Raw genomic sequence first — 16572 nt, 5'->3', positions numbered from 1 at the left:
GTGTGTCTCAGCTGTGTGTGTGTCTCAGCTGTGTGTGTGTCTCAGCTGTGTGTGTGTCTCAGCTGTGTGTGTGTCTCAGCTGTGCGTGTGTGTCTCAGCTGTGTGTGTGTCAGCTGTGTGTGTGTCTCAGCTGTGTGTGTGTCTCAGCTGTGTGTGTGTCAGCTGTGTATGTGTCTCGGCTGTGTGTGTGTCTCGGCTGTGTGTGTGTGTCGGCTGTGTGTGTGTCAGCTGTGTGTGTGTCTCAGCTGTGTGTGTGTGTCTCAGCTGTGTGTGTGTCTCAGCTGTGTGTGTGTGTCGGCTGTGTGGTGTGTCTCGGCTGTGTGTGTGTCTCGGCTGTGTGTGTGTCTCGGCTGTGTGTGTGTCTCGGCTGTGTGTGTATCAGCTGTGTGTGTGTCTCAGCTGTGTGTGTCTCAGCTGTGTGTGTCTCAGCTGTGTGTGTGTGTCACCCTGTGCAGGGCAGGTGTGGTGAACATGGCTGCCCCTCCACAGCTACAGGAGCTGGAGAGTTCCCTCCTGTACCGGAGGAGACACAAACACGGCGATGTGGTGGAGGAGCGGCCCAGCCTCGTGTGAGAGCTCACACTCACCTGTGTCTCACCTGAGCCTCTGTCTCTCTCACCTGTGTTTGTGTGTGTCTCTGTCTCACCTGTGTCTCTGTGTGTGTCTAAGCTGTGTCTGTGTCTATCACCTGTGTCTGTTTCTTATCTCTGTGCATCTCCCCATGTCTCTACGTCCCCACCGTGCCCCCCCCCCCCCCTCCGTGTCTCCCCCCCCCCGTCCCGTGTCTCCCCCCCCCCCGTGTCCCCCCCCCCTCCGTGTCCCCCCCCCCCCGTGTCCCCCCCCCCCTCCGTGTCCCCCCCCCCCGTGGTGTCCCCCCCCCCCCCTCCGTGTCCCCCCCCCCCCCCGTGTCCCCCCCCCCCCGTGTCCCCCCCCCCCTCCGTGTCCCCCCCCCCCGTGTCCCCCCCCCCCTCCGTGTCCCCCCCCCCCCCCGTGTCCCCCCCCCCTCCGTGTCCCCCCCCCCCCGTGTCTCCCCCCCCCCCGTGTCCCCCCCCCCCCGTGTCCCCCCCCCCTCCGTGTCCCCCCCCCCCCGTGTCCCCCCCCCCCTCCGTGTCCCCCCCCTCCGTGTCCCCCCCCCCCTCGTGTCCCCCCCCCCGTGTCTCCCCCCCCCCCGGTGTGTCCCCCCCCCCCCTCCGTGTCCCCCCCCCCCCGTGTCTCCCCCCCCCCGTGTCCCCCCCCCCCCCGTGTCCCCCCCCCCCTCCGTGTCCCCCCCCCCCGTGTCTCCCCCCCCCCGTGTCTCCCCCCCCCCGTGTCTCCCCCCCCCCGTGTCTCCCCCCTGGTCTCCACCCCGTGTCTCCCCCATATCTCCCACATCTCCCCCACGTCTCCCCCATGTCCCCCCACCCTCCATATTTCACCGTGCCCCCCCCCCATACCCCCCTCCCCCCCGTGTCCAGTGGAGGACCCCCAGGGTCTGCTGCTGCTGCTGCTGCTGCGTGTGGGTTGTGCTCCCTGCCACTGGATCCGGCCTCTCCACTCGTGGCGTCCATGGGGCGCCTCTTCCACCCCCGCTGCTTCGTGTGCGCCCAGTGCTTCCAGACCTTCCCAGACGGACTCTTCTACGAGGTCACGCCGTGATGGGGGGGGGGGGGGGGGGAGGTCACGCGGGGGGGGGGGGGAGGTCACGCGGGGGGGGGGGGGCGTGGGGGTCACGTGGGGGCGGGGGGGTCACGCGGGGGGAGAGACGGAGAGAGACACGGGGAGAGACGCGGGGAGAGACACGGGGATACGCGGGGAGAGACACGGGGAGAGACGCGGGGAGAGACACGCAGAGACGCAGGGAGAGACACTTGGAGAGACACGGGGAGAGACGCGGGGAGAGACACGGGGAGAGACACGGGGAGAGACACGGGGAGAGACACGGGGATACGCGGGGAGAGACGCGGGGAGAGACGCGGGGAGAGACACGGGGAGAGACACGGGGATACGCGGGGAGAGACGCGGGGAGAGACGCGGGGAGAGACACGGGGAGAGACACGGGGATACGCGGGGAGAGACGCGGGGAGAGACGCGGGGAGAGACACGGGGAGAGACACGGGGATACGCGGGGAGAGACGCGGGGAGAGACGCGGGGAGAGACGCGGGGAGAGACGCGGGGAGAGACACGGGGAGAGACACGGGGAGAGACACGGGGAGAGACACGGGGATACGCGGGGAGAGACGCGGGGAGAGACGCGGGGAGAGACGCGGGGAGAGACGCGGGGAGAGACGCGGGGAGAGACGCGGGGAGAGACGCGGGGAGAGACGCGGGGAGAGACACGGGGAGAGACACGGGGATACGCGGGGAGAGACGCGGGGAGAGACGCGGGGAGAGACGCGGGGAGAGACGCGGGGAGAGACGCGGGGAGAGACGCGGGGAGAGACGCGGGGAGAGACGCGGGGAGAGACGCGGGGAGAGACGCGGGGAGAGACACTGGGAGACGCGGGGAGAGACACTGGGAGAGATACGGGGAGAGACGCAGAGACGCAGGGAGAGACACTGGGAGACATGGGGAGAGACACGGGGAGACATGGGGAGACATGAGGAGACATAGGGTGAGACGCGGGGAGAGACACGGGGAGAGACGCGGGGAGAGACACGGGGAGAGACGCGGGGAGAGACACTGGGAGACGCGGGGAGAGACACTGGGAGACACGGGGAGAGACACGGGGAGACGTTGGGAGACACGGAGAGACGCGGGGATAGAGACGGGGGGAGACATGGGGAGAGAGATGGCGAGGAGGGACACGGAGAGAGACACGAGGACATACGGGGAGACACGGGGGACATCCATTTCTGTTTCAATAATGTTTGTCTGTGTGGTGTATCTGCGGTGTCTGTGTGGTGTCTGTGTGGTGTATCTGCGGTGTCTGTGTGGTGTATCTGCGGTGTCTGTGTGGTGTATCTGCGGTGTCTTTGTGGTGTCTGTGCGGTGTCTGTGCGGTGCAGTTCGAGGGGAGGCGATACTGTGAGCACGATTTCCAAATGCTCTTTGCTCCGTGCTGCGGAGAGTGCGGTACGGAGAGACACGGGGAGACACGGGGACACACAGGGAGACACGTGGAGACACGGGGTCTCACTGGGAGACACGGGGGGGGGGACACGGGGAGACACAGAGAGACACAGGGAGACACGGCGTAGACACGGGGAGACACGGGAGATACGGGGACACACGGGGAGACACGGAGAGACACGGGGTCACACGGAGAGACACGGTGACACACTGGGAGACACGGGGAGACATGGATAGACACGGGGAGACACGGGGAGACACGGTGATACACGGGGACACACGGGGAGACACAGAGAGACACGGTGACACACTGGGAGACACGGAGAGACACGGGGAGACATGGACACACACTGGGAGACACGGTGACACACGGGGAGACACGGTGAGACACGGGGATAAAACGGTGACACACGGGGAGACACGGTGAGACACGGGGAGACATGGTAACACACGGGGAGACACGAGGAGACACGGGGAGACACACTGGGAGACACGGTGACACACGGGGAGACACGGTGACACACACGGACACACGGTAACACACGGGGAGACACGGGTAAACACGGGGAGACACGGGGTCTCACTGGGAGACACGGGGAGACACGGGGCCTCACCGGCAAGAACGGTGTCCCGTGTTGCAGCTCCTCCCGTCACCTCGATCTGTGGATGCCCCGAGAGTGGCTTGGCCCTGGTGCTGTCCGCCCTGTGGCGGTGAGACTGGGCCATGCAGAAGGCTTCTGTCGCTGGTGTAGGCCTTTAAAGACAACGCAGTAACAATGTTATTACCACACTGTTATTAAATACAACGCAATAACAATGTTATTACCACACTGTTATTAAATACAACGCAGTAAACATTGTTATTACCACACTGTTATTAAAGACACCACAAACAATGTTATGATCACGTGACTATAACGACGCCATTGTTATGATCACGTGACTACGACGACGCCATTGTTATGACCACGTGACTACGACGACGCCATTGTTATGATCACGTGACTATAACGACGCCATTGTTATGACCACGTAACTGACGGCACCATTGTTATGATCACGTGACTCTAACGACGCCATTGTTATGATCACGTGACTACGACGACGCCACTGTTCTGACCACGTGACTATAATGACGCCATTGTTCTGACCACGTGACTGTAACGACTCCATTGTTATGACCACGTGACTACGACGACGCCATTGTTCTGATCACGTGACTGCGACGACTTCATTGTTATGATCACGTGACTCTGACGACGCCATTGTTATGATCACGTGACTATACCGACGCCATTGTTATGATCACGTGACTACGACGATGACATTGTTATGATCACGTGACTCTAACAACGCCATTGTTATGATCACGTGACTATGACAACGTCATTGTTATGATCACGTGACTAACGACGCCACTGTTCTGATCACGTGACTATGACGACGCCATTGTTCTGACCACGTGACTATAACGACGCCATTGTTATGACCACGTGACTCTGACGACGCCATTGTTATGATCACGTGACTCTAACGACGTCGCTATTGCCGCCGCCGCAGGGGAGTTCATCGCGGGTCGCGTGATCCGAGCTGCGGGCAGCGCCTGGCACCCGGCCTGCTTCTCCTGCCGGCGCTGCCGCTCCCCGCTGGCGGACGCCGGGTTCGTGCGCGCCGACGGCAGGTGGGAGCACGCTTCCAGCTCGCTTCCCACTCGCGTCCCACTCGCTTCCCACTCGCTCCCCACTCGCTCCCCACTCGCTCCCCACTCGCTCCCCACTCGCTCCCCACTCGCTCCCCACTCGCTCCCCACTCGCTCCCCACTCGCTCCCCACTCGCTCCCCACTCGCTCCCCACTCGCTCCCCACTCGCTCACCACTCGCTCCCCACTCGCTCCCCACTCGCTCCCCACTCGCTCCCCACTCGCTCCCCACTCGCTCCCCACTCGCTCCCCACTCGCTCCCCACTCGCTCACCACTCGCTCCCCACTCGCTCCCCACTCGCTCCCCACTCGCTCCCCACCACTCGCTCCCCACTCGCTCCCCACTCGCTCCCCACTCGCTTCCCACTCGCTCCCCACTCGCTTCCCACTCGCTATGTATATATATGTGTGTGTATATGTATATGTGTGTGTATGTGTGTGTGTGTGTTCGGGTGGTCTCGCCGCTCCCAGCAACCTGTGCCACGCGTGTGGTGATGAGCAGCGGTGGCGCCGCTCCCAGCGCCACCGCTGCCACCGCTGCCAGCACTCCATCGACGAGGAACCCCTCCTGGTGGGCGGAGAGCCTCACCACGCTCACCACTTTAACTGCTCCCAGTGTGGGTGAGCATACACACACACACCTACACACACACACCTACACACACACACCTACACACACCTACACACACACCTACACACACACACCTACACACACACACCTACACACACACACCTACACACACCTACACACACACCGACACACACACACCTACACACACACCTACACACACACCTACACACACACACCTACACACACACACCTACACACACACACCTACACACACACCTACACCTACACACCTACACACACACACCTACACCTACACACACACACCTACACCTACACACACACACCTACACACCTACACCTACACACACACACCTACACACACACCGACACACCTACACACACACCTACACACCTACACACACACACCTACACACACACACCTACACACCTACACACACGAGCCTCACCACGCTCACCACTTCAACTGCTCCCAGTGTGGGTGAGCATACACACACACACCTACACACACACACCTACACCTACACACACACACCTACACACACATACACCTACACACGCACACCTACACACACACCTACACCTACACACACCTACACACACACACCTACACCTACACACCTACACCTACACACACACACCTACACACACACCTACACATACACACCTACACACACCTACACACACACACCTACACACACACACCTACACACACACACCTACACACACACCTACACCTACACACCTACACACACACACCTACACCTACACACACACACCTACACCTACACACACACACCTACACACACACACCTACACCTACACACACACACCTACACATACACACACCTACACTTACACACCTACACCTACACACACACACCTACACACACACCTACACATACACACCTACACACACCTACACACACACACCTACACACACACACCTACACACACACACCTACACACACACCTACACACACACACCTACACACACACACCTACACCTACACACACACACCTACACACACACACCTACACACACACACCTACACACACACACCTACACACACACCTACACACACACACCTACACACACACACCTACACACACACCTACACACACACCTACACACACACACCTACACACACCTACACACACACACCTACACACACACACCTACACACACACACCTACACACACACACCTACACACACACACCTACACACACACACCTACACACACACACCTACACACACACACCTACACACACACACACCTACACACACACACCTACACACACACACCTACACACACACACCTACACCTACACACACACACCTACACACACATACACCTACACACGCACACCTACACACACACCTACACCTACACACACCTACACACACACACACCTACACCTACACACCTACACCTACACACACACACACACATACACACCTACACACACCTACACACACACACCTACACACACACACCTACACACACACACCTACACACACACCTACACCTACACACCTACACACACACACCTACACCTACACACACACACCTACACACACACACCTACACACACACACCTACACCTACACACACACACCTACACATACACACACCTACACTTACACACCTACACCTACACACACACACCTACACACACACCTACACATACACACCTACACACACACACCTACACACACACACCTACACACACACACCTACACCTACACACACACACACCTACACACACACACCTACACCTACACACACACACCTACACCTACACACACACACCTACACACACACACCTACACACACACCTACACACACACACCTACACACACACACACCTACACACACACCTACACACACACACCTACACACACCTACACACACACACCTACACACACACACCTACACACACACACCTACACACACACACCTACACACACACACCTACACACACACACCTACACACACACACCTACACACACACACCTACACACACACACCTACACACACACACCTACACACACACACCTACACACACACACCTACACACACACACCTACACACACACACACCTACACACACACACCTACACACACACCTACACCTACACACACACCTACACCTACACACACACACCTACACACACACACACACCTACACACACACACACACCTACACACACACACCTACACACACACCTACACACACCTACACACACACACCTACACACACACACCTACACACACACACCTACACACACACACCTACACACACACCTACACCTACACACACACACCTACACACACACACCTACACCTACACACACACACCTACACACACACACCTACACACACACACCTACACACACACACCTACACACACACCTACACCTACACACACACACACCTACACACACACCTACACACACACACCTACACACACACACCTACACACACACACCTACACACACACACCTACACACCTACACACACACACCTACACACACACACCTACACACACACACACCTACACACACACACACCTACACACACACACACCTACACACACACACCTACACACACACACCTACACGTGTGTGTGTGTACCGCTCACTCACCACCACCGCCACTCACCACCACCACCATCGTCACCATCTCCACCACCATCTCCACCACCATCTCCACCACCATCTCCACCACCATCTCCACCATTTCCACCACCACCACTACCTCCATCACCACCATCTCCACCACCACCAGCTCCACCACCACCTCCTCTACCACCACCACCACCGTCAGCTTGACGTCTACGCGTCTGCGTGTGTGGGGTGGTTGTGGCGATGGTGGTGAGTGGGGGTGGTGGTGGTGGAAATGGTGGCGATGGTGGTGAGTGGCGGTGTTGGCGGTGAGTGGGGCTGGTGGCAGTGAGTGGGGCTGGTGGCGGTGAGTGGGGCTGGTGGCGGTGAGTGGGGCTGGTGGCGGTGAGTGGGGCTGGTGGCAGTGAGTGGGGCTGGTGGCGGTGAGTGGGGCTGGTGGCGGTGAGTGGCGGTAGCGGTGGATGGTGAGCGGTGGTGGCGGTGAGTGGCCGTAGTGGTGGTGAGTGGGGGTGTTGGTGAGCGGCGGTGGTGGTGAGCGGTGGTGCTGGTGGTGAGTGGCGGTGGTGGTGGTGAGTGGGGGTGTTGGTGAGTGGCGGTGGATGGTGAGCGGTGGTGGCGGTGAGTGGCTGTGCTGGTGGTGAGTGGGGGTGTTGGTGAGCGGCGGTGGTGGTGAGCGGTGGTGGTGGTGAGTGGCCGTAGTGGTGGTGAGTGGGGGTGTTGGTGAGCGGCGGTGGTGGTGAGCGGTGGTGCTGGTGGTGAGCGGCGGTGGTGGTGGTGAGTGGCGGTGGATGGTGAGCGGCGGTGGTGGCGGTGAGTGGCTGTGCTGGTGGTGAGCGGTGGTGGCGGTGAGTGGCGGTGGTGGCGAGTTGCGGTGGCGGTGGTGAGTGGCGGTGGTGGTGAGTTGCGGTGGCGGTGGTGAGTGGCGGTGGTGGTGAGTTGCGGTGGCGGTGGTGAGTGGCGGTGGTGGTGAGTTGCGGTGGCGGTGGTGAGTGGCGGTGGTGGTGAGTTGCGGTGGCGGTGGTGAGTGGCGGTGGTGGTGAGTTGCGGTGGCGGTGGTGAGTGGCGGTGGTGGTGAGTTGCGGTGGCGGTGGTGAGTGGCGGTGGTGGTGAGTTGCGGTGGCGGTGGTGAGTGGCGGTGGTGGTGAGTTGCGGTGGCGGTGGTGAGTGGCGGTGGTGGTGAGTTGCGGTGGCGGTGGTGAGTGGTGGTGGTGGCGAGTTGCGGTGGCGGTGGTGAGTGGCGGTGGTGGTGAGTTGCGGTGGCGGTGGCGAGTTGCGGTGGCGGTGGCGAGTGGCAGCGGTGGTGGTGAGCGGTGGCGGCGAGTGCTGTTGGTGAGCGGCGGCGGTGGTGGCGAGTGTGGATCTCCTCCTCCCGGCAGCAAGGAGCTGAGTGCCGGTGCGGCGCGTGAGACTCCCGGCGTCACCACAGGGCTGCCGCCGCTGCTGCTGTGCCTGCCGTGCCACGACAAGAGCGCCGTGCCCATCTGTGCCGCCTGCCGCAGGCCCGTGGAGGAGCGAGTCGTCAACGCGCTGGGCAAGCAGTGGCACGTGGAGGTGGGTGGTGGTGGTGGTGGAGGTGGGTGGTGGTGGTGGTGGTGGCGGTGGTGGTGGTGGAGGTGGTAGCGACGGTAACGGTGGTGGTGGCGGTAGCAGTAGCAGTGGCAGTGGTGGTGACGTAGCAGTGGTGGTGACAGTAGCGGTGGTGGTGGTGGTGGTGATGGTGGTGGCGACGTAGTAGTGGCAGTGATGGTAGCGGTGGTGGTGGTGATGGTAGCGGTGGTGGTGACGGTAGCGGTGTTGGTGACGGTAGCGGTGATGGTGGTGGTGATGGTGGTGGTGATGGTGGTGGTGATGGTGGTGGTGATGGTGGTGGCAGTGGTGGCGACGTAGTAGTGGCAGTGATGGTAGCGGTGGTGGTGGTGACGGTAGCGGCAGTGGTTGGTGGTGGCGGTGGCGGTGACAGTAGCGGTGGGGACGGTGGTGACGGTGGTGGCGGTGATGGTTGTGGCGGTGACGGTGGCGGTGGGGACGGTGGTGGTGGTGACGGTGCTGGCAGTGGCGGTGGTGACGGTGGCGGTGGTGACGGTGGCGGTGGGGACGGTGGCGGTGGTGACGGTGCTGGCAGTGGTGGTGGTGACGGTGGCGGTGGTGACGGTGGCGGTGGGGACGGTGGCGGTGGTGACGGTGGTGGCAGTGGTGGTGGTGACGGTGGCGGTGGTGACGGTGGCGGTGGTGGCGGTGGTGACGGTGGTGGTGGTGACGGTGCTGGCAGTGGCGGTGGTGACGGTGGTGGTGGTGACGGTGCTGGCAGTGGTGGTGGTGACGGTGGCGGTGGTGACGGTGGCGGTGGGGACGGTGGTGGTGGTGACGGTGCTGGCAGTGGTGGTGGTGACGGTGACGGTGGCGGTGGTGACGGTGGTGGCGATGGAGTCCACAGTGACTCCCCCTCCGTTTGCACCACGGCGTAGCGACGCGTCCGCAGTTTAAACAAAAAACAAAACAACGACTTTCACATCTGTGACCGTGAGAGCTCCGAGCCGCGATGCATTCGGAGCGACGTCCCTGCCGCCTGACTGAGCCGGCCACTAGGTCGACTCAGCCTCAACTGAGTGCCTGGTGTAGCGGTGTGTAGTAAACATCGCAACTGGGGAGACAAAGGTGGCCGGGCGTGGCGCTGGCCACCCACCCCCCCCATCATGCACCACAGTTGCCGGCCTTCATAGACGCTGCTGCTGCTGCTGCTGCTGCTCGCTCACAGCACTTGCCCCGACAGTCTGCGAAGGCTACGCGGGGGATATTTGTCTCGGTACGTAATGGGCAGAGGTCGCTAACGGGTTTTGATTCCTTACCCGTACCTGTACCCGGCCGCACCAGGGTCGCAAACGGGTACCCGTACCCGGCCGTACCCGTACCCTACCCGTACCCGGCCGGGTACGGGTAGGGTACGGGTATCGGGTACCCGATTGCGACCTCTGGGATGAAGCCACGTTGCAGGTGCGGGTGGGTTGATTCTAGGAACTTGAATTGTGAGAAGAGACAAGACGTTGGGAAATGAGTGACAATCACGGTGACTCACCAGTGACTCACGGCCTACCCGTACCCGTACCCGGCCGCACCAGGGTCGCAAACGGCTACCTGTACCCGGCTGGGTACGGGTAGCCGGGTATCGGGTAGGGTACGGGTATCGGGTACCCGGTTGCGACCTCTGGTAATGGGTAAGCGCCTGGAGCGGTGTGTAGTAATGCATCGCCACTGGGGGAGAGACAAAGGCGGCCGGGCGTGGCGCTGGCCACCCACCCCCTCGAGTGCCACGGTTGCCGGCCTTCGTAGACGCTGCTGCTGCTGCTCGCTGTGACTGCACTTGCCCCGACGGTCTGCGAAGGCCACGCGGGTGACCTTTGCATTTGCCTTGGCGGCGTGTGTGCAGCACTTTGTGTGCGCCAGGTGTGAGAAGCCGTTCTTTGGCAGCCGCCACTACGAGCGGAGGGGGCTGGCGTACTGCGAGTCGCACTACAACCAGGTGAGTGTGTCGCTACAGGTGAGGCTACAGGTGAGGCTACAGGTGAGACTACAGGTGAGACTACAGGTGAGGCTACAGGTGAGACTACAGGTGAGGCTACAGGTGAGGCTACAGGTGAGGCTACAGGTGAGACTACAGGTGAGACTACAGGTGAGGCTACAGGTGAGGCTACAGGTGAGGCTACAGGTGAGACTACAGGTGACACTACAGGTGAGGCTACAGGTGACACTACAGGTGAGGCTACAGGTGAGACTACAGGTGACGCTACAGGTGAGGCTACAGGTGAGACTACAGGTGACACTACAGGTGACACTACAGGTGAGGCTACAGGTGACGCTACAGGTGAGACTACAGGTGAGACTACAGGTGACACTACAGGTGACACTACAGGTGAGACTACAGGTGACACTACAGGTGAGACTACAGGTGACACTACAGGTGAGACTACAGGTGACACTACAGGTGAGTGTGTCGCTACAGGTGAGACTACAGGTGACACTACAGGTGAGACTACAGGTGACACTACAGGTGACACTACAGGTGACACTACAGATGAGACTACAGGTGACACTACAGGTGAGACTGCAGGTGAGACTCACTACAGGTGATGCCGTGCGACAATGTAGTGTAGTAGGATATAGTGTGGTGTAGTAGTATGTAGTGTAGTAGTGTATAATGTAGTGTAGTGGTGTATAATGTAGTGTATAATGTAGTGTAGTGGTGTATAATGTAGTGTAGTAGTATGTACTGTAGTAGTATGTAGTGTAGTAGTGTATAATGTAGTGTAGTGGTGTATAATGTAGTGTAGTGGTGTATAATGTAGTGTATAATGTAGTGTAGTGGTGTATAATGTAGTGTATAATGTAGTGTAGTAGTGTATAATGTAGTGTAGTAGTATGTACTGTAGTAGTATGTAGTGTAGTAGTGTATAATGTAGTGTAGTGGTGTATAATGTAGTGTATAATGTAGTGTAGTGGTGTATAATGTAGTGTATAATGTAGTGTAGTGGTGTATAATGTAGTGTATAATGTAGTGTAGTAGTGTATAATGTAGTGTATAATGTAGTGTAGTAGTGTATAATGTAGTGTATAATGTAGTGTAGTGGTGTATAATGTAGTGTATAATGTAGTGTAGTGGTGTATAATGTAGTGTTTAATGTAGTGTATAATGTAGTGTAGTGGTGTATAATGTAGTGTATAATGTAGTGTATAATGTAGTGTAGTGGTGTATAATGTAGTGTAGTAGTATGTACTGTAGTAGTATGTAGTGTAGTAGTGTATACTGTAGTGTAGTAGTGTATAATGTAGTGTAGTGGTGTATAATGTAGTGTATAATGTAGTGTAGTGGTGTATAATGTAGTGTATAATGTAGTGTAGTAGTGTATAATGTAGTGTAGTGGTGTATAATGTAGTGTATAATGTAGTGTAGTAGTGTATAATGTAGTGTAGTGGTGTATAATGTAGTGTATAATGTAGTGTAGTAGTGTATAATGTAGTGTAGTAGTATGTACTGTAGTGGTGTAGTAGTGTATAATGTAGTGTAGTAGTGTATAATTTAGTGTAGTGGTGTATAATGTAGTGTATAATGTAGTGTAGTGGTGTATAATGTAGTGTATAATGTAGTGTAGTAGTGTATAATGTAGTGTAGTGGTGTATAATGTAGTGTATAATGTAGTGTAGTAGTGTATAATCTAGTGTAGTGGTGTATAATGTAGTGTATAATGTAGTGTAGTAGTGTATAATGTAGTGTAGTAGTATGTACTGTAGTGGTGTAGTAGTGTATAATGTAGTGTAGTAGTGTATAATTTAGTGTAGTGGTGTATAATGTAGTGTATAATGTAGTGTAGTAGTGTATAATGTAGTGTAGTAGTGTATAATGTAGTGTAGTAGTGTATAATGTAGTGTAGTAGTGTATAGTGTAGTGTAGTAGTATGTAGTGTAGTAGTGTATAATGTAGTGTAGTATATAATGTAGTGTAGTAGTGTATAATGTAGTGTAGTAAATAATGTAGTGTAGTAGTGTATAATGTAGTGTAGTAATAGTGTATAATGTAGTCTAGTAGTATGTAGTGTGTAATAGTATATAATGTAGTGTAGTAGTGTGTAGTGTAGTAGTATAATGTAGTGTAGTAGTATGTAGTGTAGTAGTGTATAATGTAGTGTAGTATGTGCCTCCCCTAGGTCGACTCAGCCTGACATGAGTACTTGGTACAGTGTGTAGTAAACATCGCAACTGGAAAGACAAAGGCGGCCGGGCGTGGTGCTGACCACGCACCCCCTCGTGTGCCAGCCTGCATAGGCACTGCTGCTCCCTAACAGTCTGTTAGAGGCTACACGGGGAACCTTTGTCTGTGTGTCTATAGCTGCCGCTCGCTACTCACAGCACTTGCCCCTACAGCCTGTTAGAGGCTACACGGGGGGCCTTTGTCTGTGTGTCTATAGGTGCTGCTCGCTACTAACAGCACTTTCCCACCACAGCCTGTTAGAGGCTACACAGGTAACCTTTGTCTTTGGGGGGTGGGGGGTGAGGGCTAGTCACGTGAGAGGTTGTGTGTGCCCACAGATGTTTGGAGACGTCTGCTACCACTGCAACCACGTCATCGGAGGGGATGGTGAGCCAGCGTCAGAGCACCATCGTCATCGTCGTCATCACCGTCGTTATCGTCATCATCATCGTCGTCATTATCATCGTCGTCATCGTCGTTATCATCATCATCGTCGTTATCGTCACCATCATCATCGTCATCATCGTCATCATCGTCATCATCATCGTCATCATCGTTATCATCACCATCGTCATCGTCATCATCACCATCGTCATCATCATCATTGTCATCGTCATCATCATTGTCATCGTCATCATCACCATCGTTGTCATCGTCATCATCATCGTCGTCATCGTCATGGTCACCATCACCATCGTCATCGTCGTCATCATCACCATCGTCATCGTCGTCATCGTCACCACTGTGACTACCATCAACAGCACCGTCCCCGCGCGTGTCTCTGCGTGTCTCAATGTCACCGTGTGTCTCCGCGTGTCTCTGGTGTCTCAATGTCCCTGCGTGTCTCAGTGTCCCCATGTTTCTCCATGTGTCTCTGCATGTCTCAATGTCCTCGGGTGTCTCTGCATGTCTCCGTGTCCCCATGTGTCTACCGCGTGTCTACCACGTGTTTCAATGTCCCCGCGTGTCTCCGCGTGTCTCAGTGGTGTCTGCGCTGAACAAGGCCTGGTGCATCTCCTGCTTCTGCTGCTCCACGTGTAGCACCCGGCTCACGCTCAAGTAAGAGCCTCACGTCATCAGCGGCATCGCCATCAACATCGTCACCATCATAGCAAACGCCATCAGCTTGCTTGCTCCGTCTTCTGGGTGGGCGTTGAATTAACAGCTCCTGACTCTGCCCAGCGATTCCTAGCGCCCCCTGCCCATTCACCATGCCAGCCGATGCCACGCACAGAGGTCCACAGGCCGACACAGAGACCCACAGGCCGACACGGAGGCCCACAGTCTCACACAGAGGCCTACAGATTCACACAGAGGCCCACGGACTCACACAGAGGTCCACATGCTCACACAGAAGTCTACAGATTCACACAGAGGCCCACATTCTCACACAGAGGCCCACGGGTTCACACAGAGGCCCACGAACTCACACAGAGGCCCACAGCCTCACACAGGTTAACTGATGTGGTGTGTAAACATCGCCACTGGGGAGACAAAGGTGGCCGGGCGTGGTGTTGGCCACCCACCCCCTCACGTGCCACAGTGCCGGCCGTCATATTTGCTGCAACAGTCTGTTAAGGCTATACGGGGGGGGGGGGGGGTCTTTGTCTTGTGTGCGTAGCAGTAGCACAGTGGTTCGTGGTTAGCGCTACCACCTTACCAAACCCGGCGTCCCGAGTTCGAGTCCCGCTCACGGTCACTGGCAACACCGGTGGCAAATAAACCCGTAGCAAACCCTCGCCACAACACTAGCCCGGTGAAGCCTGTTTGGAAGCCTTACGCGTGGGGGGGGGCGGGGGCGATCTTTGTCTTTGCGCAGGAACCGCTTTGTGGAGTTTGACATGAAGCCCGTGTGCAAGCGCTGCTACGAGAAGTTTCCCCTCGAGATGAAGAAACGCCTCAAGCGCCTCTCGCGCATGGCCGTGAGCAAGTGACGTGACGTTGGGAAGGGGGGGCGACAAGATGGATGACGAGGGGGGCGACAAGATGGCTGACAAAGGGGGCGACAAGATGGCTGACAAGGGGGCAAGGGGGGCGACAAGATGGATGACGAGGGGGGTGACAAGATGGCTGACGAACAGGGCGACAAGATGGCTGACGAGAGGGGTGACAAGATGGCTGACAAGGGGGTGACAAGATGGCTGACGAGGGGGGCGACAAGATGGCTGACAAGAGGGGTGACAAGATGGCTGACGAGGGGGTGACAAGATGGATTACAAGAGGGGTGACAAGATGGCTGACGAGAGGGGTGACAAGATGGCTGACAAGGGGGTGACAAGATGGCTGACGAGGGGGGCGACAAGATGGCTGACAAGAGGGGTGACAAGATGGCTGACGAGGGGGTGACAAGATGGATTACAAGAGGGGTAACAAGATGGCTGACGAGGGGGTGACAAGATGGATTACAAGAGGGGTGACAAGATGGCTGACGAGGGGGTGACAAGATGGCTGACGAGGGGGTGACAAGATGGATTACAAGAGGGGTGACAAGATGGCTGACAAGAGGGGTGACAAGATGGTTGACGAGGGGGGCGACAAGATGGCTGATGAGGGGGGTGTTTGCGGAAAGGACCCGGATCACAGTTATCCGACCTCGACGCGTGCGCCCATACGAATTGTAAATGTTGTAGTGGGTTTAACTCTCCAACACACAGCAACCGGTTAGTGCTGTACTAGTAACGAATTGTAAATGTCGTAGTGGGTTTAACTCTCCAACACACAGCAACCGGTTAGTGCTGTACTAGTAACGAATTGTAAATGTTGTGGTGGGTTTAACTCTCCAACACACAGCAACCAGTTAGTGCTGTACTGCCAGTTGAAAGGGTAAAAACCTACTACTATATTTTGCCACTGGTAAAGGAGATG

The 16572-nt window shown here is 57.1% G+C and overlaps 1 protein-coding gene across 3 annotated transcripts; it reads left to right on the top strand.

The window, feature by feature from the left end:
* Positions 1-53: 53 nt before the first annotated feature.
* On the top strand, positions 54-16166 carry LOC144740317 (LIM and senescent cell antigen-like-containing domain protein 1). 3 transcript variants are annotated; one of them, XM_078623188.1, is made up of 10 exons: positions 429-569; positions 1455-1623; positions 2987-3053; positions 4611-4731; positions 5221-5370; positions 9344-9518; positions 11392-11484; positions 14046-14094; positions 14691-14766; positions 15527-16166. In XM_078623188.1, the coding sequence occupies exons 1-10, from the start codon at positions 472-474 to the stop codon at positions 15639-15641; spliced, it is 1113 nt and encodes a 370-aa protein (XP_078479314.1). In that variant the 5' UTR covers positions 429-471; the 3' UTR covers positions 15642-16166. The 3 variants fall into 3 exon arrangements, with proteins under 3 accessions (XP_078479315.1, XP_078479314.1, XP_078479316.1); XM_078623189.1 differs by lacking the exons at positions 14046-14094; positions 14691-14766; positions 15527-16166 and having other exon boundaries at positions 54-569; positions 11392-12220; XM_078623190.1 differs by lacking the exons at positions 429-569; positions 1455-1623; positions 14046-14094; positions 14691-14766; positions 15527-16166 and having other exon boundaries at positions 2849-3053; positions 11392-12220.
* Positions 16167-16572: the final 406 nt, after the last annotated feature.

The sequence above is a fragment of the Lampetra planeri genome, unplaced genomic scaffold (assembly GCF_965212315.1).
Source record: "Lampetra planeri unplaced genomic scaffold, kcLamPlan1.2.h2 scaffold_2048, whole genome shotgun sequence".
NCBI lineage: Eukaryota > Metazoa > Chordata > Hyperoartia > Petromyzontiformes > Petromyzontidae > Lampetra > Lampetra planeri.
The sequence above is the reverse complement of the archived record's forward strand: the minus strand, read 5'-3'. Positions and strand labels throughout refer to the sequence as shown.